The 25,278-nt window shown below is 45.6% G+C and overlaps 2 protein-coding genes across 4 annotated transcripts in view; one reads left to right on the plus strand and one right to left on the minus strand.

Annotated features, from left to right (window-relative positions):
• Window positions 1-555: 555 nt before the first annotated feature.
• On the plus strand, window positions 556-9,761 carry LOC128944740 (cyclin-I-like). Its single transcript, XM_054288160.1, is given in 6 exon segments — window positions 556-582; window positions 584-670; window positions 2,868-2,939; window positions 4,024-4,164; window positions 5,190-5,420; window positions 6,248-9,761. Coding segments are annotated over 6 exon segments (738 nt in total). The 3' UTR covers window positions 6,428-9,761.
• Window positions 9,762-10,538: 777 nt separating this feature from the next.
• SEPTIN8 (septin 8) overlaps window positions 10,539-25,278 on the minus strand; it is a 35,551-nt gene continuing 20,811 nt past the window's right edge. The window contains exons 5-10 of one of the 3 annotated variants that reach the window (XM_054288157.1): window positions 21,778-21,939; window positions 20,293-20,389; window positions 19,828-19,996; window positions 19,445-19,577; window positions 18,599-18,789; window positions 10,539-12,332 (exon numbers count right to left, since the gene is read on the minus strand). In XM_054288157.1, coding sequence (XP_054144132.1) covers window positions 12,278-12,332; window positions 18,599-18,789; window positions 19,445-19,577; window positions 19,828-19,996; window positions 20,293-20,389; window positions 21,778-21,939 — 807 coding nt within the window. In that variant the 3' untranslated portion in view covers window positions 10,539-12,277. Of the gene's footprint in view, window positions 12,333-13,959; window positions 16,786-18,594; window positions 18,790-19,444; window positions 19,578-19,827; window positions 19,997-20,292; window positions 20,390-21,777; window positions 21,940-25,278 lie in introns of those variants that run through there. The other 2 variants (XM_054288158.1, XM_054288159.1) reach the window with 2 other exon arrangements.

Raw genomic sequence — 25,278 nt, forward strand, 5'->3', positions numbered from 1 at the left:
GATGTTTATTTCCTGTAAATATTCCCCTTAGTCTGGAAAGGGGAATTTCCAAAGTGGTATCTCCAAATATTAAATTGCTCTGAGGGAAAACTTAATTGGGAATTCATAAACTTCCTAAAAACAGTCATCTTTGACCCTTTGTATAGAAACCATAAGCCTCTATTTGCCAGAAACCTGAAATCAGGTGATAACAGGTTGCAGAGTAATAGCTCAGCAAATGGAGAGCCAAATGTGTGAAACAGGATAAATGGAGTAGCCTGGACTGCTTGACCCAAGGTTTCTGTAGCCATTGCACAGCCCAGCAGTGAGGAAGCTGGGCTGTATTGTTGTTCAGCCATCTGACATGTTTTCTTTCATCAGGAACTTCCAGGGGAAATATGCATATCAGGATTGCTCTGTCTGCAAACAAACGAGTCCTGTGGCTGCTCCTCAGTTCTCAGCACTGGAAAGGCATCAAAAGAGGAAATCATCCTTAGCACAAAGAGCTGGGATGTTTCATAATTTTGTTTGGTTTTGTCAGTGGCTCCCATCAGGAAACTGGTTCAAACCGCTGCCATGAAGTGTCCTGGACATATAGAGAGCTCATGACTTGCCTTTTTTACTGGAAAATGCCTTAGCCAGAGAGGCCAACATTTGGAAAGTGCCAGTTTTCCAGAATCTCACTGTGAAGGTATCCTCCCCTGTCCTCTTTGGAATTCCCTAAAGGACCCTGCAAAGATGCAGTGCTGATCATGCCATCTGATTCACCTGAATGCAAAAGTCATCCCTCATGGGCTAGGCTTAAGGAATGGAGGGGCAGGAGGGTCTGTATTTATCCCATTTTATATTTTATTGATGCCTTATATAAAGCAGGGGCTTTGCATTTTGCTCTAGCTCAGTCAGAAAAGTAGTTTTGGGAAATGTGAAATAGTTTGGGATAATGTGGTAGAGCAGTTAAGAGCAGCCAATTGATGGTAAACCCATAAATTTGACATATTAATTGTGTTCAGCACTGTCTGTGAATTTCATCTGTTAAGGTGGGAGAAAATGGAATTCACAGAGGCCTAACAGAAACCCAGCCCCATTCCAAGCTGCCTTAGGAAGCTACAAGACTCCATGGGCTCTGTGAACAATGCAAAACAGCTTTGCTTGCCTGCTTCTGTAAGTGCAGCAGAACCATGGAAGAATGCACAGAAATGCCTTAACAGCTTTGTCTCTTCTTTGCAATAGTTTAGAAAGGTTACATTATCTAGTATTTTTACTACCAAATTAAGCAAAATAGTGAAACAGATAATGGGATGAATAATATTAAACAAGTTGGTGTTTAATTTTGTCTGTTGCGTGTAGCTGCTTGGCCTTTTTACTTCTCCAATGCTCAGGTGTGTTCCATGGCTCTGGGTGCTGTTCTCACAGAAGCCACAGTCTTCTCTTTCACCTGAATGCAGCTTCAAATAAGATATAAGAAAAATCTCAGTACATTTTGCCATGTACCTTTGGGGAGTCACAAACCTGGCTCTGGTCCCAACACCCAGCAAATCCAAGGGCTGTTAAAACTCTTGCAGATTAAATCAAAACCTACTCCTGACTCCAGTTTCTCTGTTGAGGCTGGTGAGTGGAACATGTGCTTTAAACTGCTCCAAAACGTGCCCTTGCCCTCCCTCTGTGGACACAGCTGACAACTTCCTTAATTTCAAGCCTCCAACCATCTAAAATGCTAATTAGACCACTTAAAAGGATTTGAGTTTTCCTTTGGAGATATGTTAACAAAATCATCAAAGCACTAACTGTATTTTTCTTCTAACTTTTCCTTCCCCTCAGGGCACAGATCTCTCTCTGCCAGGTTACAAAAAAGCAGTTCTCTGGATTCCAGAAATCAGCTCCCAGTGCCAGTTTTACCCATAAACGTTTCCTTAGCCACCAGCATCTTCAACAGCCTGTTGGCATCAGTAAAGGTAAAGATCTCTGTGAGCTTTTCCCTGGCTAGATTACTGACTGGGAATGTAAAGGAGCATGTAATCAGTTTATACACAAAGCAGGGATGATGTTCAGCAGCAGATTTAGGGAGCAGTCAGGGTCATTGCTGGGGAAGGCCATTAAGCAAATATATATATACACACATGTATGAACTGGAGTGTTTGATGAGGTTCCACTGACCTCATTAGAATTGTTTGTGTGAACTCAGTCCAGCTGCTGTGGTAAGTACAAAGAACTCATCTGGTTTTCTCTGCTAAACAGAAATCATTCGCATTATCACTTTTAATATTCTGGTTTTTAGACTACTATTTTTAATTAAACTGTGGGGCTGAGCTTTTCTGCCACTGAAGCTACACCAAAGGTAGGAGTTGGGCTGAGCCTTGCAGTTCCCCATTCTATTTAGGTTGATACTGGCATATAAAATCACAGAATCATTTAGGTTGGAAAAGGTCTCCAACATCAAGTCCAACATGTGAGTGATCACCACCCTATCAACTAAACCGTAGTACTAAGTGCCATATCTAGTTTCTTGAACACCCCCAGGGATGCTGACTCTCCCACCTCCCTGAACAGCCTGTTCCAATATTTAATAACCCTTTCCATGAAGAAACACTTCCTGAAGTCCAATCTGAACCAGTATCTGAAGGTGAGGAGCAACATTGCAGTGTAAATATTGTGACATTGCAGAGTCTAAAAGTTGTGAGAGACATGAATAAAAATGGCACCTATAAGAGGATTTATTCTGCTTCATTTTGAATTTCCTTCTTCCATTTCCAGCTTCTGTAGCTAAACTAATTCAGAAGCAACTGTAACTTAAATGAAAGTTTGAAATTTGTGTATGTATCATAGATTGACAATTATTTCTCCCAAGACTCCTATCTTCTTTACTCAGTGTTTTCTTCTTCTCCCTTCAGGCCCAATTAAAATATCTGCAGTGCATTGCAATTTCCTGCCTTGTCCTTGCAGCAGAAACCAATGAAGATGAGGTCTGTATGTTTCATTTTAAACACACTAAAAGTTGTTCATGTTTCCAGATCTTTCATCAACTTGGACATAATCAAGGAGTGCTAATTTGTTTACTCTAAGTAGTCCTAAAGAGGTGAGAGTAGCATTTTCAGTTCTGTTTCATTGTTGCTCCAAAGAATTGTGACCTTTATGGATGACTTGTTTTTGTTTATGTCATGGATGTGTTTCTGTCCTGTCCCCAAACCCCTCTCCTCTTTTCAGAATCTGTGACTCACAGTAGAGCTTAATCTGAGGGGACAGTCAAGATGCCCATCAGAATGTAATTCCCATTCCTCCTGGGAGGGCACAGCAGGTGTGACAGAACAGAGGCTCTTCAGAGGAAGCCTTCAATAGATGAGTTTGCTTGGAGCCAAAACTGGTTTCTGAACCCAGTGAGGAATTGACTCATGTCTGCACCTCAAGATGAGAAAATAAAGTCAGCAGCCAGTGAGAAATTACACAGGATAGCTCTCATGGCAAATAGACTTCTGCAGGCATTTACAAGCATTAGCTAAAAGCATTTCAGATTGCAGTCCTGCTCCTTTCTTCCTTCTGCTTTGCAAAAGAAGAGGAAAGGCAGGAGCTGGAGTCAGGCATACACATCTCTTCAAACAGCCACTGTGGCAGTGAAATGTTCTTCACAGCCTTCCTTAGGTGGTGTTACACTGAGGTTATTGTTCTTTTCCTCTCAGCTACAAAGAATAAACTGTGTCAATGACCACAGGAAACAAGACAACCACAAGGCCTTGTAAAACAATCTGATAGGAAGCCTCCTCAGAGCAAAACCAGTGGTAGCAGGGAAGGTGCATCACTGCTGCCACACTGGGGAGGCCCCTGGCATCATCCTTGGTGTGAGCTGGGTCAGCAGCTGCCCTGGGCTGAGCAGGGACCACCCTTCATTTAGGATGGGAGGTACCTAGGATGGGATCTCCTGAATGAGCATTCTGCTTAACACAAACTTGTGTAAACTTGTCAGATCCCTTCACAATACAGAGAAGCACACAGAGCACTGTATAGGACGTTGGTTTCTTTATTTTTTTTTAATTTTTAAAAATTTTTTTACAGGTAATACCATCAGTGCAGACGCTAGCAGTGCAGAGCAGATGTAAACACTCTCCAGCCGAGATCTTGAGAATGGAAAGAATTATACTGGATAAGCTTCAGTGGGATCTTTACACAGAAACACCAATGGATTTCTTAAACATTGTAAGCACTATGTTTTGCAATGTTTTTTCTTTAAAGAAACAACTCCTTATCAAATAAGACTAAAAAACACGGATGCACACACACACACCCACCCACACATCCTTCCCAAGATTCTTGGCAAACTACCTATTCCTACCTATCTTCAAGCCTTTTAAAGAATATTACAGTAATAATATTTTTAAAATTTTTTAAAATTTTCTACTATTTAAAACCTTCTATTTTGCTCAAAAAAATTTACTCTTGTCTTTATAGGAGAACTGAAAGGACATTAAAAAGATTCTCATAATGCACTATATGCCTTCTTTATTTTTTTTTAAATACAAGCTGCAAAAATATTTCTAACTATTTCCCTTCTCTTAATACTGTACATACAAAGCTGTCAGAGTTTTGCTACATTTCCCACATAGGTTTTTTCTTTAACCATTTTCCTTTTCATCCCACTAATTATTCATTTATGCAATGAGACTACCCTGGTCTGGCACTTAGTTCACATTGCAGTTACTAAACATTTAATAGAAACAATGAATTGTCTTCAAGAAACGATCATGTACTAGTAAGGCAAAATTCATGTGATATGAACATATCCTGGATCCCTATTTTAAAATTATGTGCAAATATTAAGCCATTTTAGGCTGCTGATTGTGAAAACTGCCTTTCGTAGGTGCTTGTTTCCTTGGTGAATTCAGAGTTCAGTATTACTGGTTTTACTGGATTTGGAGCCGCTGTCCTGAACTGAATCTCCTAGACAGCAATCTGAATAATGTAGAAACCTCAGAAATTGTTAGGAAACATAGACCTTGTACATTCATTATCACCTCAGAAAAACAGTTCAATGATTGGCAAGTACGAACACAAAACACAAAAAAAAGGTGGGGGAAGCCTTCAGGTTTCCTGATATGAGATGAAATTCATCTGTACTTCAGGGTGATGACATGAAAACATATAAACTTCACTAACCTCTGCTTTTCTTTCCATATATATATATGTGTGTATATATATATATGTACACTTTGTCTTCTCTGCAGTTCCATGCCATGGTGATGTCCAGCTGGCCCCATCTCCCACCCAGACTGCCTCAGAGGAATCCTTCCCTCCACGTTGCACTCTTGACCAAGCAGCTGCAGCACTGTATGGCCTGCCACCAACTTGTGCAGTTTAAGGGCTCCACGTTGGTTTTGGTGATCATCACCTTGGAGCTGGAGAGGCAGACTCCTGGTTGGTTTGTTGTTACTACTGATCTGCTAAAAAAAGCACAGGTAGGAAGCAAAATGGCCTTTGGTCACAAATCCTGAAGGCAGGACATGATAAAGAATAAAGCCATGTGTATTTACAGCCAGTATTGCACTTCAGCAGCTCCTGAGACTTGTGTTCCTGTCCTGCCTTGCTGCAGACCTTGCTGGTGCTAACAAAAGGGAACAAAAGTGCAGTTCAGGGGTGGGACTGGGGAGAGGGACATCGCTTTGGCAGGGTAGGGAGGGTTCCAAATTCTTGGCCACAGATAGCTGCCTGCATCCTGAGCCAGGAGAAATTCTCTCATGATGGGAGAGTCTGAGAGTACCTAGAAATCTGCCCAGTTTCCTCAGCCTCCCTCTGAACACTGAGAAAACTTTTTAGTATAGTCACGTAGCTCTAAAAATATAACCAGTTTGACTTGTAATGATTCAAGACAAGCTGTATTTATTTTTCTTTTTTTTTAAAGCTTTTCCCCAGTTTCATAAAACACATTCCTTTTAAGAAAGCACACCTAGAAGGGTAAAGACCCAGGCTGTCAGCTTGCCATCCACCCATTTTAAAGTCTTGAATTTGTCTGAAATAACCTGGCCTCCTGCTGTCCCTCCTGCCTGCTGTTTCCTGCAAAGAGGAAGCAATTGCCCACGTTCTGTGTAGTAGAAGGGGTAATCATAGTTATAGGAGTAGTTCTCAGGAGCTCCTGGATAAGTGTTTTCCCTCAGGATCAACAGCACATTGCTGAGGCATGCAGCCTGTCCCTGCCCTCCCCCTGATTACAAAGTGACAGGAGCAGTGGCCAGACAAGAGAGTCACATATCCAGAACTTAAAATAAATCTACATATTTCTTTACAGGTGAACAGCACTGAATTAATGCACTGCCAAGAGCTTGTGGATCTGGAGTTAATGAGCTTGCAGGTACCCAATGCTGTTAATATTTTCTATCCCATCAGCCAAGCTGAGCAGGGCCATCCCAAGGCAAGGCTACCCTGCCAGCCCCTTCTGAATGGCAGAGTTCCCAACAAGGGAGGCTGAGGGTTGCTGTAGCCAGCCTGTTTCAGCCCCTTTCACACCTACTACAGCCCAAATTCCTGATCAAACCCCTGAGACTGAAGAATGCTGAGATGGATTCACTCCTGCACAGTGAGGATGAGGAGGTGAGTGCTGGGAGGATGAACACAGGAGGATCCTGCCCTCAACTGAGCTGCTCCTGTCCTCCCTTACAGCCACCCAGAAAGGATTTATGGAGAATTACTGCCTTGGAAGCAGCACCTGCAGAACCAGCAGGTCCCAGCAAACAGAACAGCCAGAACAATAGGGCAAAAGTGTCACTGTGCTTCTCAGAGGACAAAGACGTTTGGTATTATCAGTCTGTTTTTATGTTCTCCCTAAGCAATATGTGCTACCCCTCACTTTTAAGATTATGTAGACAGAAAGCTGGGGAGAGGAGGGACTTGGTCACAGTCCTGCAGCCCAGGGTTCCAGTTGGCAGGCAGCTACAAACTTCATGGAGAACCAAATGCCTCAGAGTTTATTTTTAAAATAGCCATGATGAAGTTTGACAGATTGAGCCTTTCATCCAGCTCATGCCATTGTTCTCTCATTAGAGCTGATCTGGCTCTGCCCATGGGAGCTGAACAGGAGCTGCTGCTGTCGAGGAATGGGCAGCCCCCACTGCTGCCTCTGCAAGAGATCCCAGATGGAACCAAGGCTTTCATTCAGCACTGAGAAGCTTGAATCAAACCTCCAGTTTTCCTTAAGGCCTTACCTTGTAATCCAGGGCTGGGATCTGTGCTTTTTCCTGGTTAAGCCGTTACAGACTCTGTCACAGTTCCTATGAAATTGGGAAATCACTTCTTGTCTACAATCACCATTGCCTTGAGCTCTCACCAACCAGCACATGCTGGTTGGGGTTTTTAAAATTTATTCTGTCTTACCAGACTAGACAAAATAAAATGCCTTTAATAATTCCCCTCCACCACTACAACCACATTATTTCTTACAAATTGCTTCATCTTCATAGCAAACTAGTTTCACAAAGGTCAGAATAAACCACTCTTGCACTTTTAAAAACCAGCTTCACAAATCCTTTTAAAATTAGTGGAGGTTTTGTTTTAAACAATAGGCATTTTAAGTGATTGTTATCCTAGTTTGAGGGTATATTCCAGCCAGTATGGGATGGGTAACAGCACCACACCTGCCATCCTGTCACAGAACAGGAGGGGGTTCATATGGACTGGCACAGGTTAAATACTGAGCAGGTGTCCCATGTAATGACAGGATAAATAACTTGGAGACAGAGATGGGACAGGAGCAAGGAGACAAGGCTGTGCAACTGCAGAACTCATCAGTGCAAGGAGAACATTTCTGGCCTTCTCCCCTTCTTCATTGTCTTATCTTGTAGGAGAGGAATTCCTGCACTAACCATGCAGGACTGATGTGCTGAGCAGCTGTTCACACTTTCTCAAGTGTTAAATTTGCCAGAGTGAGCTCTGTGTGTGCAGGGAGAAAGCCATGCAGCTCTTGAAACCACAAAGGAAGCCCCCAAGTGTTCCAGTAACATGCAGTAATGGAGATTTAGTGCAAATAACCTGTGTAAACAGACATGAGTTGAACCAGCAGTGAAAGCCACAGAATTCCCTTGAGCCAGGTAAAGCTGCCTCAGGCTGTGGATGCTGTGGTGAGGGAGGGCCCTGCCCAGGCCTGGGATGCTGCAGGAGGACTTGGGGCTGGTTTAGGCCACATGAGGTTTGTGAGGCCCCCACATACTCAGGGGTCAGGCAGCAGCATGTTTGGAACATGGAATTTACTCATGCTACCACAGGGAATGCTCTCATTTAATGCTAGGGCTCTTCCCTCCCCCTGAGCAGTGCCTTCCTTTTCTCTCACAAGCTGTGAGTTGACTGCCTGGCTTTGGGGAGGAGGGGAGTTATCTTTTATAGTTTCCACTAAATAAAACATCAGCTTGGTCTGCCTGTTCTCTGTGGCCCTGGAACAGCCCAGCTGAAAGGTGATGCCCACACCAATCCCTGCAGTAAACTGAGATTGTGGCTGTGTGATGGGCTCTGCTTCCCTCCCATCCCTTTGCCCTGTCTCAAGCAATGCCCCCAGCTGTGTGTACCCATGGAAATGCCAGCAGCAGAGCTCTACACACAGTGATGAACATGCTGTAACTCCAAACCACAACAATCCCAACCTCGTGTTTCTCCTCACAGCTGTGAGCCTATGGACTCAGCTCTTGCCTGCAGCTGGATGAGGTGTTAAAACCCATGAACAAACTTGTTTTTCAAAGTCTCTGCACATCTCTATGATCAACATGCAAAAGTACACATTAACAGGGGTTAATCCCAAAAGATAAAGGCAGTGCTGGAGGCCCCTCAGGGCTCCATGTTCACAGTCATGATGCAAGATGCCACACTGGGATGGGAACAGCTCACCTGGAGGCTGCCTGTGCTCCCAGGACACACTGCTGCTTCTCTGGCAGCACAGCTCCCTCCACACACCTACTCCAGCACTGCAGTTACCATGAAGGACAAACACTTCTGTCTTGGCTTCCACAGGCTAAAAATGTCACTTACCTCCTCATTCTGCCATTGCTCAGAATGGAGCTTCCTACCCCAAAGGATGAGCTGCCAGGAACAGGAAGGAGCTGCTCTTGCACAGGACCATTCTTGTTACAAAGGGAGATTTTTGGATAGTGAGAATAGCACCAATCCTCTTTTTTCTAGCAGTACAGGGTCAGAAGCTTTAACACCTTTCCCTTCCTGGCCTGGATAAGTAATGAGTGACAAGATGAACACTCCCCACACACAGCAGTGCCAGGAACAATTATTTTGCCCAGTGAGCTTCAGAGAGGATGACATCTTACCACTGTGCCTACCTGTCTGGACTGTGTGTACAACATGAGTTTATTCCAACTGCAGCTCAACTCACCACTGCAGATCCCATTTGCTCCACATCAGTTACTGGTGAAAATGTGCCAGATTCAGTGAGGGCTGGCACAGCTCTGATGTGGTTACGGCCAGCTCTGTGAGGATTGTTGTTTTGGGCAATATTCACTCCCAGAAGAACTACAGAGAATGCTTATAAAGTATTTTCAAAGAGCTCTGACCTGGTAAGGTCCCTTCCGTTGGGGGATCTTGGCCCAGGTGAGGCTCTCAAACCCAGACTCCTCTTGTTGTTGCCTCAATTCAGACCAGATTTCCAGATGCCTGAAACTACCACCACCTTGTAACCAAAGCTGCAATTACACCTGAAATCCCCTATGGTAAACATCCACAGAACTGTTTTCTGTGGCTGTTTTAAACCACCTAAAGAAACAGCAAAGCATTTCAGATCCTCCCACCCACCACAATGCCCCCATTCATAACCCCAGCTAAAGGGGTTATGTTGTCAAAGGGGTTATATATGTCACAGCTCATGGAGTCACCCAGGAGCCACTGCAGGTGAGGAGGGAGCTGCCCCATTTCAAGACAGCACTCACTGGGGTGTTTCTGACAATAAACCTGACTCAGGGGCACTAACTGTGGAGGGTGTGTGATGACCTAGGAAAAATGCTGCACAAATAAATAAACTCCTGTGGTCAGAGAGCTGACCAAGAGACAAGAGAACTGCAAAGGGAAGCATAATGCAATACTTATACCTCATTTGTGGCATTGCAGCAATACAGTTGTTATTTTTCTCCTGCTAATTGACTTTGCTGTGTTAAATTGAATTTGAGCAGTACTTACAGTTCAATTCTTTAGGAAGGCAGAAAAGTGCACTGAGATGGAGAGATGCATTAACTTCTGGCAGGTCTCAGAGCCCCCTCCCATTCCTCCTCAGCAAGACATGCAACTGGAATCCCCCTGGTGACCTAACTATGGTCATGACAAACAGAACTCAATCAAATCTTCTGAGCAATTTGGAAAAAGAACAGAAAGCTTCTATTCCCAATTCACTTATCCTGCTGGGAATCTAACTTGACAAAAGCTCCAAGCTGGATGAAAGCTTTGCCAAAGGAATTAGAGTGGCTGCCTCAAAAGAGAACACAAGCAAGTTTAAAACAGTCCCCAAAGCAGCAGCAAAGCTGTACCATGGCTCAGCTGATGGTCACACACAGCTTCAGCTGTCCCACAGTCCATGCAGGGCAGACAGACATGAAGACAGACAGAGCCCTCTTAAGCAGCCTTCCAGCTCTGAATTCATGGCCCCAGACCCAGCTGTGTCACACTGGTGCTGCCCACCTGGTCCCACTTCCCCTGGCACCAGTGGAGCCTCATCCCTGCCCACTGTGGCAGCAGGGACAGGCAGGGGTGATGAGCATGGGGTGAAAATGTTTGTCATGGGTTTCATTCCTACTGCCTGCAAGTGGCAGCATCCTCCACAGCTTCTCCACGTGTCCAGCTCAGTCCTTTTCAGGCCACATACCTGGTACAGCTGCAATTTCCCAGCTCTGACTCAGGCTAAGGCCATCCAGAGGGTTTAGAGACTGTCACTTGTCCCAGACCCTCAGAGCCTCTACAGCAGCCTCTCTGTCTCTCGGGGGGTTACAGGGACACAAAGTCCTCCATGGGAGCCTCGGGGCTCCTGTCACACACACCCACACTCTCATTCTCAGCCTTTGTCCCACTGTGGTCACACCACCAGCATGAGGTAGGGGCACAGGGTGAGGGTGAGATTTCTTTAAAGCTCCTGCCCAAGATTGGCTTTTGGCCACTCCTCCCTGCCAGCCTGGGGCAGTGGAGAAAAGGGAGGGAGACTGGGGACAGCAGCTGCCAAGACACAGGGGTGCACAGGGGACATCACACTTTAATCAGGGGGCAACGGAGTTAATGAGGGGAAACTGGGATCACAGAGGGACACAGGACATTGTTCTGGTTATACTTGGTGCACAAACCATGGTTTTAACAGATGTTTGTTAAACAAGTCAGTTTTGTTTTTATTAAACCCAGCTTTGGTACAGGTCATTCCTGAGATTCATTTACAAGGTTGTTTAAAACAAAGATAAACTGGGGCCTCTCCCTGTTCCTGTGTGAAGTTACTGGGGCACAGACATCACACTTTGTTTTTCCCCTTTCCTTTTCTTAGAGAAAAGTGTTTGTGAAAGGGGAAGTCAGTCTGTTACAAACACAGAACTTACACCAGGAACACTGAGTCTCCAGCTTTAAACCATTTCTCCTCCATTAATAAATAACATTTAGCTGTGCTTTAACATGGCTCCCTTAGCACCCATCACACCCCAGCAGGAGGAGCAGAGCCCAGACTGGCCAGGCAGGGTCACCTGGCCCAAAGCAGCAGAGGGGAGGTGGGCAGGGAGCTCTGGGGAAGGGGTTATGGTGTGAGGCACCAAGTGCAGCCCTCAGAAAACTAAAGAGATGAAGGTTGGAGCATTTTGGTTATAAAACCTGTAAGTATACAGAAGCAAGCTGCACAGAAGAGTTATTGTTATGAAAGGTGAGAATTCAGCTGAAAGATTAGGGATGTCAGGTTAGGGACATCGGGTTCCCCAGTTACACCCCAAAACCAGAGTGAGGAGAGGACCTGCAGGACCCTGTTACTGCAGCAGCTCGAGCAGCAAAGCTGGAAGCTCCTCACACTACCCCAGCTTTGTGCCTCACCTCTCTGGAGTCAGTCAGTGTTAACTCCCTTGGGCTGAGCCCCAAAAGAAGCATTCTGGGTTTAGTGCCAGCCGTGCAGCAGCGTGAATTAGCAGTTTACCTTTTGCAAGTATCTTGGATTTCAACTTTACCAAGAAACCTGATTAAGCAAACTTTTCCCCATCAAAAGACACGGTGAATTTTAGTCCTTGCTACATATTCTCTTCTGTGCAATATATTGCAAGCTTAAAGGTGTAAGCACCAATTAATTTCTTCTGCATGAGATGTTTTGGCCTTAATAAATCTTCTAATTAACATATCTTCCTGTTGTTATGGAGTACGCACTGGGAAGACTAAAGAAGCTATAGAAAGAACAAAAGAAAATCAGTGTTTAAGTTTCAGTTATATACATTAAGTAACGACAGCATGAAAGGTCAAAGCACCCATCTATTGTACAGACATTTGAGTTTAACCCATTGCAACTTGGAGAAGCTCTCACAGCTGTCAACATCTTGTTTGGAACTGGTAATAAAAGGATTGATTTAAAATTTTAATGAAAAGACTGATGATGGAACAGGAGAAAGGACTGCTGGTGGAACAGGAGAAAGGACTGCTGGTGGAACAGGAGAAATCCCAGGTGATGGAGACCCCCAAGAGCAGCAAACCACCCACACAGATGGAGCAGTGGCTTTGCAGGGTCCCTCACAGCTGCAGAGTTCTCCAGAGGGAAGAGCCAAGGACAAGGCTGGGTTTGTGGGGCTGTCTCCTGAAGGAAAGTGCCATCATGCCATGTCCCGTGGCCTTGGCCACCAGGCTTGGGCTTGGGAACTGCAAAGCATGGGCGGCACCTACCTCACTGCTGAGCTGCTTCTCTAACAAACCTGTGCATTTCTCCTCCTCCTCAAAGCATCTCTAGGAGCTCTGCACAAGTATTAATGAATGCTCTTAACACTGCTCCTCTAGAAAGACACTTGCCAATGCACATTGGCATTCAGACCAAGAATCTGAATCACCAGGTGGCCCACCTTTAAAAGCACCAGCTGTTCCACCACCTTTGGTTCCCTGAATTCTGAATGCATGTGCTCCTCTCTGGTCTCCCAGATCTGGCTTTAAAATGTATTGGGATGGAAAAGGATGTAAACATTTCATACAAACCACTTGGTATCAATTGGTAATTCCTTACTAAAGTTTTTGCTTAAAAGGTTTCCAGATACATATTCCTAAAAAGCTTGGAGAGGCAGCCAGGATCACCAGCCTGGGTTTGCTCTTCAAGCTGGGGCTGCAGAGAAACCTCCCACCAGCAGCACTGCTACAGCAAACACTGCATCAGCCAAACCCCACACTGGCAGTGTCTGAAGTGCAGCAGTGATCTCAGCACAATACCAAATAAACCCCAAAAGGGCCCAAAGTTGAGTGAATATAACTTGGTAGCAATGGCCCAGACCAGACACTGAGAACAAACCTTTGGGAAAGGCCTGAGCATCTTTCTGAAAGCAGAGCACCAAACTGAAGCTGTGCTCTTTTGCTGGCCATGACCTAAGAGTACAATGACCCTCTCCAGACAAGGAACACAGCTTTGGATGCACCCCAGGAAGCCTCTCCACCTCTGCTCCCTTCCCACCCTACCTTTAAATCACCTTTGGGCACCATGAAATCAGCAAAGCTGCTGGGACATCCCTGCTCAGTCACCAGATCTCACAAAGGAGATGTACCAACAAGCCTCAGAGCTCCTTCTGCCCAAACACTGATAGCTTTTGGATTAATGCCTAAGAATTTCTCCCCAGATTACATAGGAAGTACATTTCCACATACTCTATGATTAGCTAGTTGTTAATTAATTAGCTAATTATATTCGTGAATGTCCCAAACATAAGACAGCCTGTGACTGGTGAGCTTGCAATCATAACACACTATTGTTGTGACAGATAATACAGAAAATAACTAGATTGCACAGAAAATGCACCACTAAATAAATGACACCACAAAAACTCAAAATACATGTGAGATTTAATAAAAGAAAAAAAAGTACAAAGTGAGTGGAAATAAAAGAAAGGAAAAAAACCAAACCAAACCATGAACCCCAACACGCTGGGAATGCCAAAGCAAAGGGATGCAGCAGGTCCCAGAGGGCTCTGCCCCCCTGCAGGTCCCCAAGGTGCCTCCATGGCTCCAAACATCCCCTCCACACCCCTGGGGCAAACACCTCAGCCAGGCATCACCCCCCAGAGACCCACAAAACACAGTTTAATTTAGAAAGCAGACAACATAGAGGACGATAAACATTTAAATGATTAAAAAAAATTGATAACTTTTCCCATTAATACCAATCTTTTACAGAAAAATATATAAAACAGCTGAAAGATGTGTAGCTGGATGGTTTCAATGATTTCTGAGGGGTATTTCTTTCACTTTTTCTGGCCTACAAGATTTTAAGTCTTCAGACTGGGTGAGATCAGCATCACAACATATAATTTGTTAAATATAAACAAGACACAGAACTACCCTACCACAATACTTAAATCTTGTCTCAGCCAAAAGAAAACAACAAATACTCAAGGGAAAAAAAAATGACTGAGTCTCCCTGGGGAGATTATGTTGAACTAATAGGACAAGGGATATATGTCACAACATAAAATCAAAGTAATATAATAATAATAATCATGAAAATATTGTTACATACATTCTGAATGTCTTCTTCAGAAAATGCTGTAAATTTCTCCACAATGCCCATGGATTTGAAGATTTTTATTCTTTGTTATAATAATATTTTTTAACTATCTGTTATTCTAGGAAAAAATAATTGATCTCTGACGAGCCAGGGCAGAGAGAAATCGTTTGCATAGATGTTGCTGGCTGCAGCACGAGATCAGGAGAGAACTGGGAACACTGGTGAGGCAGCTGGGTGCACACCAGCACCACCAGTTACTGCTGCATCCCAGCACTGCCCTTGGGAGGCAAACAATGAACCAAAAATCATGGCCTGCTCAGGCAATTAGTGCACCACAGTTTCTCCCATTAGCAAAAGATTAATAAAAAAATAATCTGCTACATGGTTGGTCTGTAGTCAGAGGTGAGGTGGAATTGTCTTCTTGCATATAACAGAAGGTTGGGTTCCTTGTGTTTGAGAAAACCACACTAACCCTCCTAACATTTGATAGTTACTCTTTAAAATACGTCTAACCTGGAGGCACAGCCTTAAAAATGAAATGTCCAGCTTTCAGCAGACTCCCAACAAGTGCAGAATTTTTATTCTTTCAACAAAAGCCTGCTCTAAAAGGTACCAGTGAGATCTTTGTGAGGTTCTTTTCCACAAGCATGAAGCAGCACTGTCAGTATATCCACAGAAAAGGCCAATGTCCATTGGAAAACAGTTTAATACCTGAGTATATATTTATAAAGGGGGAAAAATAAGCTGCTTTAATGGAATATGACAGTTAAAGAACCTCAGAATCCAGCAAAATGCTGCCCTGTGACAGCTCAGACCCAGGCCCTGCATCTCCTTCTGCACAGCACATCAGGAATTTGCTGCCAGCTTAAAGACAAGTCTTTAACAAAAAACATATTAGAAAAATCCTGTAACATTAATAACTAAATAAAAACACACACACTCACAACTAACACTTAGCCAGCCAGTGTTTTTATAAACTCTAAAGACACTATGTGAGGGTTAATATATTTCCTTTCATCTAGCCTAGGTTTTGATGGATGGATGGATGGGTGGATGGAATTGGGTCCAACTATTTTTCCATGACAACACAGCTAGGAACTCTCTGTTCAGTTACTGCTCTGCCTATTCACATAATGGTTTGAGTGGAAAAAATGAATATTGATCCTAACTATTCCTCTAAGCTCAGCTGCCCAGGAAAACAAGGTTGTGATTTCTAGGCATGAGGAGTTGTCACAAGAAGCACCTTCTATGAGGGACAGAGCCTGTCAGCATAAACACAGGGCACAGCTCAAGAGCAGGGGATTCTCCTTATTAGGCACATATTAGGTTTAAGGTTAAAGAGTAAAAAGAAGTTGGCTTAAATAGTTCCCACAACAGTAAATACATTGGTAAGTGACAACTGAAATGTTACACAAATCCTGTAGTTCCACTTTGTACAACAAACTCTTATGAAAACCTCTCTATAAATGTTCTACTTTAGCAGTAAAGAAAATTCAAAACATTGTCCCATTAATTTTATTAACCTCTCTCTCTCCTTATATATATATATATATTATAAATGATGTAGATAGTGTTTAGAGTAATTCAGGAATTAATACAGAATTACTGGAATGAGGGTTACTCTGACTAAGATTCCTGCAGAAAATCTAAATGTTGTGTTTTTCCACCCATTCTAAAAAATACTTGAGAATTTTGTTAGAAAAACAAACATTTCAGCATTCTTCAGACCACTCCTCTCACTGTGCATCTACAGGGGAGGTCAATGAGCCTCCAGCAGTCACCTTGGCCAATTAAAAAAAAAAATGCAGAAAGCAATTATTGAATTATTTAGCTGGTGGTAAGACGAGTTCAGTCACGGTCACTTCATACACAGCTGCTCCATCACTGGGTTTAGAACAAAACATCTTACTTGAGGGATTAGTTGGCTTTGTTTAACAAAATGTACATGTAAGGTTACTTCCTGCAAACCTGATAATTCTGAAAAGAAAACAGCAGGCTGGAACACTGCAACCACCGGAGATGCTCACTGTCACTTTGGTCCACTCACACAATGTTATGAGAAGGGTCACTCAGGGTGGGAAACTCAAGCAACTTAACACATGAAAGCACCAAGTCCACTCTTGGCCTGAAAGTCTGTGTGTGATTAACTGAAAGAAACAAAACATGAAAAAAAGCATGAATTAAAGTTATGAAAATCAAACAAAAGTGAGGTGTAGCCAAGTATGTTAAAACAAAAAAAGGAGGAGGAGGACAAACACTGCTGGGGCAGCTGAAGGCTTCAGGTGAGAGCAGCCTGGCACAACCTGCCCAGCACCACAAACACTTCTCTTTCCCCCAGCTTCTGCAATTTTTCCATCACAATTTTTTACTTATTAAAGCTACTACAGGAGATGATCAAGAGTTCAACAAGCTCTCCTCAGTATTTCACTTGAGCAGAAATCCCAAAACCCCACATTTTGAGCTATCTCACAGATTTGAAAAGAAACAAAAATGAACAAAAAAAACCCCAATCCAAAAGCATCCTGGTGATGGTGGAACTGTGCTCCAGAGCTGGAGCCCCCTGCCCCAGCACCATGTGGGGTCCCCCAGTGCAGAGCCCAGGCTGTGGGTGCCCCTGGCACCTCTGCATGACACTGAGCTGCCTCCCAGCCCTGCTCCTGACCACAGCTCGTTCCTATTGCTATCCCGAAGAGGAACAGCCCAGACTCACAGTTGGAGGTGGCTACACCCAGCCAAGTGCAGGAAAACCTTTTGTGCTGCAGCCAGAAGGAGCAGAGGGGAGGCTGCAGCATTTCTTGGCCCATGTTCACAGTCCTTGCCTGCCCCTGGCATCACCTGCACAAGTTACCACTGTGCTCACCTTCCCCAGGCAGTCCTGGGTCCAAGAAAGCCCTAGGATTCAGCTCCTAATTCAGATTAAACCCTATTTTCAGCAAAGAATTTTAAAAACCATTTAGACTGTGTGAGGTGGGCCACACCCAGAGCATGTTGAGCAGCCTGCAGAAGAGAGCACTTTTCACATTTACATTCCAAGCAAACACTCAAGTAATCTACCCCGTTATCTTCCACAGGAAGAAACTAATTGCTGGGATGTCAGTACACAGAATGAGCTCCTCTGGTGCTGCAGCTCCCAGCAGGGGAATGACAGACCACAAGATCTCATCAGCAGCGAGGAGCTGAATGCTGTGCTGTCAAGCACAAACTTGGGTATTGCTGGTCTTCATGGTCTTGTTTTCTTGCCATCATTAAGAGGCTCAGAGAGCCTTTGCCACCAGCCTGCTCTAGGTTTGACAGAATGCTGTTGTGACTCCTGAGCTCCTTTATGCAAGGGGAAGTACCAAAAAATGCTGCAGTAGCAGAATTACCAGTTTGCATGACAGTGCTCCATTTTGCTCCCTAGCCAGGGTTCCTTAAGAGACTGGCTTGAATTGGAAGCAGGATAACCTCCTCAGCTCTTTTCTTTTTAAACCTGTTTGTCCCATTACTGGCCTATCAGTACACAATCAGGTGGCTGGAACAACAATATTTACATACCCTGTTCCTGCTGGCTTCAGCAATGTCAATTAATGTGCAGTAAGCTAAGATAAGAACTCTGCCTTTAGGGGAAAAGAATTTTCTTGTAATCAGAACTGTGCCTTAGAGCCCCATTTCACAACCTGAGTTGGCTGTCACAGAGGCTAGAGTGAACCCCATGGGCCCATCAGCCTTTAGAGAATGGCCCCAAATTGCAAATCCCTCCCACCCCCAGCTGCCCAGGCTTCTCTGGGCAGTGCTTGGGCACAGGAGGGGCTCACCTCTCCTCTGCTTTAAGCAAAGAATCAGAAGGACGGGAGTTAGGATTCCAAAGTCCCCTTTTCTCTGTATGATGTTTAAACAACTGACCAAACATTAAAGCATGTGAGCAGACTCACAGCCTTCCAGTGGCAGACAGAGGAGGAAGACTCCAGCTCAGACACTTACTTTTTCTTGTCTTTGTCCTTCTTCAGTGGCTGCTGTGAGGTAGCCTGCAAGGATTGGGACTGCAAGGTTTCCACTGCCACTTTCCGCCTGTTGAAGGCGTTCATCTCTTCCTCCAGCTCCCTCCTCTTCTCCTCCACCTTCCTCTTCTCTTCCTGGTGTATCCTTTTTAAGTGCTCAAACTTCTCATGCAGCTGGCAGGAGACAGACCCTCTGAGCATGGCATTCAGCTGGTTCTGGCTGTGTTCCCTGCCCCAGGAGCCCTGCCACACCTCCCACACCAATCCCACCACAGGGACCAACCTGCTGGCAGAACACAGCACCCAGGGCCGCCAGAAGCACAATAAATTCAGCTCTGCCTGACACCACACAGCAAACCAGAGGCAGCATGGGCCCTGGAGATGAGCACAGGGGATTTTGGCTCTGCACAGGGGCTGGGGACATTGCAGCATCTTTTGTTCCTCACTCTTTCTGAGGATGGCCCATTAAATTCCTGCCCAGTCACAGCTGCTTCCTGAGGCCTCACACTGGGGACTCCACTGGACTCACTCTGGCTGGAGACCCCAGCCCAGCTGCCCCCTCTGCTCTGCTGTCCAGTGAGCCACAAGAGGCAAGTCTCTGTGACAGGGATGCTCACCTAAATGTCCTGCCACTGGCTGTCACTCCCCAGGCAGAGCTGCATTTCCACGTGGCACAGGACAAGTTTCTGAGGCACCTACACCAGTGATGTGTTTGTGCTTTGGCTGGTGAGCTTTGCTGGAATGTGCTTTCCAGGATTCATGCATTGCCCAGACCCACATTCCCTGCTGGCTGCAGTTTGGGTTCCTTGCAAATTTCTGGCACACCCACCTCTCTCTCCTTCTCCTTCAGCTCTGCCTCTGTCTCCTTGACTTTGTTAACAAACATTTGTCTCATTTCTTCCTCTTTCCTCTGGAGCTCACCCAAGAACTCTTTCCTTTTGGTCTCGTATGTTTCTTGGAGGCTGGGGAAGAAAGCAAATGAAATCCAGACTCTCTGGATGCTGATGAGTTAGTGATGGGGAAATGCATGTCTGTCTGTGCTGTTGGAAAAACAGGCAGGGAAGGGAACATCCAAATCAGCTGCAAAGCTCCAACCCAACGCTGGCATTTCCCAGCCTGGCACAGTAGATCTACCTACAAACCTCCCATTTTTTGGGGCTGTCAGTACCAAACCCTCACTCTAAACTGCTGCTAGATGTGAAGGCCACTCACCTGAAGGGCTGGCTGTCTGGATCTGTGTCCTTGAAGCCCATCTCCTCCAGCTTGCACCTGCGGTAGAGCTCGTAGTGGCGCGTGTGGGTCTGCTCCCGCAGGTCCTCCATGTTCACCCGGATCAGCATCTCCCTCAGCTTCACAAAGTCACAGTGACTCTCATTCTCCACTGGCAGAGGGAAGGGACAGGTCAGCAAACTGCAGGTGTGGTGGGGGAACACAAGGCACACATGACTGGTTGCAGACACTCCCATCCTGAGGAGCCTGCTGTCCTGCTCAGGGCACAGCACAACCCTGCATGCCGGGATTCCTGCTGACATTCCTAGGAATGGCAACCCAAAGGAAAGACTGGCCAGCCCACAAGGGCTGCAGGGGACATGCCTGCTGCTTGTCACAGGGCACCTTCATGCAGAGGTGCTGCTGAGGGCAGGGCTGGGAGGGTTTGGGGTGGGCTTGGCCCCTCACCTTGCACCACTCCCCAGGGGTACTGCCGAGCTCGCACCAGCTTGTTCCCAACCTTCACCTCCTCCGTGCTGCCGACCACAGCAAAGGGCAGATGAGCCTGAAACAGAGCCAGGGGCAGGGACTCAGTGCCTGGGGTAACCCCCAGAGATCAGCCTGACCCTCAGCTCCCCCTCACCCAAGCACAGCAGCTGCTTCCCTGAGTCCCTTCTCTGAACCTGCCAATTTCTGACACTCACAGCAATCTCCATTACAAACTGGGATACTCTACAGAGAGTGGCGAGGGGCAGAGCAGAGCTTACCAGCAGTGCTGCCTGGGCTGCACCAGCTGGGGAATACTGTAGGAACAGCATGGTCATTAGTGCTGCGCTCCATCCTCTGCCAGGCTGTACACAGCAGGAATGGGGCACTCCCTGCCCTGCTGAAAGCAGGGACATCCCCACACAGCCCTGGCACAGCACAGAGTGTGTGGGCACTGCAGGGACATGTGCAGGATACAGCATGTCCCCACTGCTCGCCAAGCCTGCACGGCAGCAGGCACAGCGAGGAACAGGACTGGGGGCTTCAGGAGGGTGAGGCTGACAAAATCCTTCACTTTTTAAAAGAAATGGAGCCAGAAGTGTGGAACTCATAGGGAAGTGGCTAAATATATTTTCACTGGACGAAGGAAGGAAAAAAAAAGCCAAACAAACATGACTCCTGTTTTTCTCCCCAGTACACACACCTTGCAATTATTTAAGAGTGAATCCTCCACGGTTTTCATGATTTCAGCAGAAAAGTACTATTAGAGTGAAAACATGTACCTAGTCCACCCAGAAACCAACTGGTGATTGAATTTAAAAAAAAATGGCAGGGGGAAGGGTGAAAGAAAAGACAAAGTATTTAATCAGAAACAGCTATGCAGGAAAATGGCCATTTTGATTAAAAAAGCTACTTTTGATTTATAAAATTATCATGGAAACATTTCAGTTGTTTCTACTGCCATAGCTGCACTCTGATTTGGGAGACAAGAAGCTTGGAAGTGTTTTTGCATGTGCTTCAGTCAGGTCTGAATTTGATCTCTGAATTTCAAAAAAGACAAAATAGAGATTAAAGATTTTTCTTCTTTACTTTGAATTGGGTTTTCTCTGTTCAGCCTCCTTAAGTCACAAGACTAATGTAAATCTTAACTGTCACATTTTATTCAAAGCTCCTTCTTCCTCAAATGCAAAGTAGCCTAAGAACAGACAAAATTAATTTTGAGGAAAGCATTTTTCAAAAATTCAATAAAACAAATTCTAGAGCTAATTTTCTCCAGAGAGCCCCCAGATTAAACACGAGCCACGTTTTAATTAATTCTGTATGCAAGAGCTGTGAGACCCACAACTGGGCTTTCCAACAGATTCAGTGTCTGGACATTGCCAATGAAATTGCCCTTCAGGTGTGATTTTGTGCAGCAGTTTAAGTGGTCAGGATCTGGGCAGGGATGGGAGAGGCAGCGCTACCCACATTCATCACAGAGTTGATCTCGGCCACGGCCTCGTCGTCCGTGGGGAACTGGTAGATCTGCACCCCATTGCTGACCAGCTCGCTCATGATCTTGATCTTGAACTTGTGCAGCTCGCTCTTGGAGATGGTGTCTGCTTTGGCAATGATGGGGATGATGTTCACCTGGAGCACAGGGCAGGAGGGAAGGACAAACACCCAGTGAGCAGCTGAGCCCGGGGTGACCCAGATCCTGCCCCACTGGGGTTCTACAGCTCCCAAAATCACCCTGGAGCTCTGCTTGCACAGGAGCTCGGCTCAACACTAGAGGGAAGAGTTCTCCAGGACTCACTTGGCTACAGAGCTTCAGATAAACCACACAAGGAGCAAATCAAAGCCCTGCTCTGGCTGTGTTTTGTACACAGCGTAGCTGTCACACCCGAGCTGTCACCCCTCCGCCTGGCTGTGCTGACAGGATGTTTTACAAGACAGGCACAAGGGTGAAACGCGCATTGAGCTGATGTGAAGCCTTCCCGTGCTCAAGTGGAAAGAGCAGGCACTCCTCAGATGCTCTGACAGCAGCTGATGACCCTCCCAAGGACTCCACGAGCCTGGCTGTGCCATGTGGGTTATATGGAGAAAGGGGCAGGGTGCCACACAGCAGATTTATTTATTTTCATGCTGCTCTTGCTCAGCGTTGGTTTCACATCAGCCAGCAGTCACTATACCCCACACAATTTCATCCCCCTGGACTTCAAAGTCACCCACCAGCTGCACAGTGGGGAGGTCTCCCTGTGCCCAGCACCTTCCAGGATCATAAGTAAACAAGAGCCACATCCCACCAGGAGTGATGGGCTTCATTATGCTTCAGAGAGCTACAGTGAGGCTGGATCTGTCACAGGAACCTGTGCTAGACAATGCTGCTGTGCCCAGAAAAGCCACGTGTGATACTGAAACCACTGCTTAAACAAACAGCAGAACTCATCTGTCTGAACAGCAGCCAAATTCACAGCAGTGAAACACAAGAATTTAGACAAATAAGGGGAAAGTCTGATCTGCCATCTAACATTTCCCTACAGCCTATGCTTTTTGTCCTACAGAGCTGAAATTCACAGCAACCAGTTGGTCTCCAGTGGGTGCCCATTAAAATAAAAGGCTTTGCTTTCCCAGCACAAGTTCTTTGTAAGTCAGTGTTTTTTCCACATTTCTTGGGTTCTCCCCACTCCTCCTCCCTGTCTCTGTTTAGTGGTTTAGCACTCACTAAACACAAAAGCATTTACTTACTCTGAATGAAAATAGTCTAAATTTACTCATTGCAAACATATCTGAGAGAATAAATTCCTCTTTTTCTCAGGCACTGACCTGGACTCTTTCACCAAGGAGCACAGACCCCAGAGAAAAGGCTTGGTGCTCACTCCCCTGCTCAGCAGGTCCATATCCTCATTGCAAAGGTAAAAGGGCCATGACCACAGCTGGGTGAATCCGTGACCTGCTAAGACCTGAGGAGGCTTGGATTCACCATCTCCCACAGGAAAAGGGTCAGCTCAGGGCTCACATCCCCTTTCTGTCAGCCCAAGCAACCTCCCCTTCTTTTTCCAAGGGACTCCAGCTCAGCCCTGCTCACAGCAATGCAGGGGTGCAGAGCCTGGAGCAGCTTTCCAGCAGCAGCAGAGGAGACAGGCTCTGCTCTGTGGTCACCACTGTGGTCTCAGCACCACTCAAATCACAAACCAGGCTGGTTGGATTGCCCTCAACCAGATTTCTTGTATTTTGAAAAGGCAACTCAGTGAACACCTGCTGACACGGGGCTCACAACACAAAGGGGTTTTACAAGTTGTGTTTCCAATAATCAACAGCCACATCAATACTGGGGAGGCATGGATGTGGCATTTGAGTGTGTACTAAGTCCAGAATGGGTTCATTCCTTCACAACTTGGGGAAAGGATGGAAGAGTTTGGAAACAAGAAACCAGTGAGACATGAGATGTTACTGAACTGCATGTCTGACCCTTGCACACACCCACCTCCATGCCCAGGCCAAGCCTGCGGCACAGAGATTGGTGACAAACTGATAGATATCCAGCTAGAGATAAAAAGCCACCTCTTCTCCTGGACAGGTTTTAAAACCCAAATAAAAGGAAGGAATGCCAGAACTACAAGAGAGTTCTCTGTCCAGTCTTTTTACACAAATAATGTTGATCTTGGGTTGAAGAAAAAATCCTAGAAAAACATTCTTGTATCTATGGTGGAAGAGCAATATTCTCTATTTGAAGATCTAGTAATCAAATCATACAGTTGACTACTGGCATGTGACCCCACTGAGTGTGACAGGGGTGCAGTGTCCCCTTGTCTGTCAGTCCACATGCTGGAGCTGGAATTATAACCAGAGGAAGTCTGTGCTTCAGACAGGATAGGGAGCTCCCATGCACACACAAAAATGCACCTCCTTCTCAAGTCTTTCTGACCAGAATTGCTTCTCACCTCCAAAAATAAAACTTACAGGAACTTGTCATTTGGTAGAAAATAATTTTGCTGATGCAATAGGACTGTAGGCACTTCTGCCCTGTGAAACACAGCTGAATTTTTCCCCATCTCCAAACTGTTCCTGAATGGAAGCTGCAGTGAAGCCAAGAGGCAAATCCTACTTTGGAAGCCAAGGAGCTGAGGCACAGGCTGCCTGAAGCATCCCCACCTGCCCAGGATGTGTCATCTCTCGGAGGGCAGGCACTCAGCCACAGCTCAAGCAGCACATGGTGACTGAAAACCATCCAGGACAAGCAGTGAGCTCCAGGACCCTTATGGCTGCACACACTGCAGCACAATTTCCCTGACAGGGCTGGGTGTTAAATCAATAAATCACATTCTCATCTGATACAAATGCACCATGATTTATCTCCTTTTCCCAAGTTAAACCCAGTGGAAAGTGTACACCTGTCAGGCCCTACGTGCTTCCCACTAGCAGCCAGCCAGCCAAATTCCACCTATCTACAACCACTTGTGAAGATGCTTCTGCTCTCTGGCTGTAACTAAATACCACAGATAACAGCTGGCCATGAGCTCAGCCAAACAGATATTGTCTTACAGCACAATGGAAGATTTTGTTTACAAAGCTTTACCCAGAAGGGATTTTGTAGACTTTACACTAAAAGCAAGATTGGTTATTGAAATTGTCACAGAGCCACAAAAGCCTGCCCAGGACCACACATCCACATTTCATGTCACTTTTGGGCTAAAGCAAAGGTGGAACTGAGCCACAGTGCTACAAAGTCCCTGTTAAACCAGTCCCAGAGGCTGAGCAGCAGAGCACAGCACTGCCTCTGATGCACCTTCCATCTCCACAGCTCCATTTACCTGTAAAACAAGGGCCACACAAAGCTCTCAAGAACAGCAGGTTCAGGAGTATCACTGTGATATTTTATGAAAAATCCCTTTGCCAGGATTTTTCTCCTGAGAAGCCTCAGAAAAGAAATGTAACAATAATTATCTGATTGCTTGGAATGTGGTTGGTTGCTTACCAACAGGTGCA

This window comes from Melozone crissalis, unplaced genomic scaffold, assembly GCF_028551555.1.
Source record: "Melozone crissalis strain CALT ecotype California unplaced genomic scaffold, PUWL_Pcris_2 ptg000061l_1, whole genome shotgun sequence".
In the NCBI taxonomy this organism is placed as follows: Eukaryota; Metazoa; Chordata; class Aves; order Passeriformes; family Passerellidae; genus Melozone; species Melozone crissalis.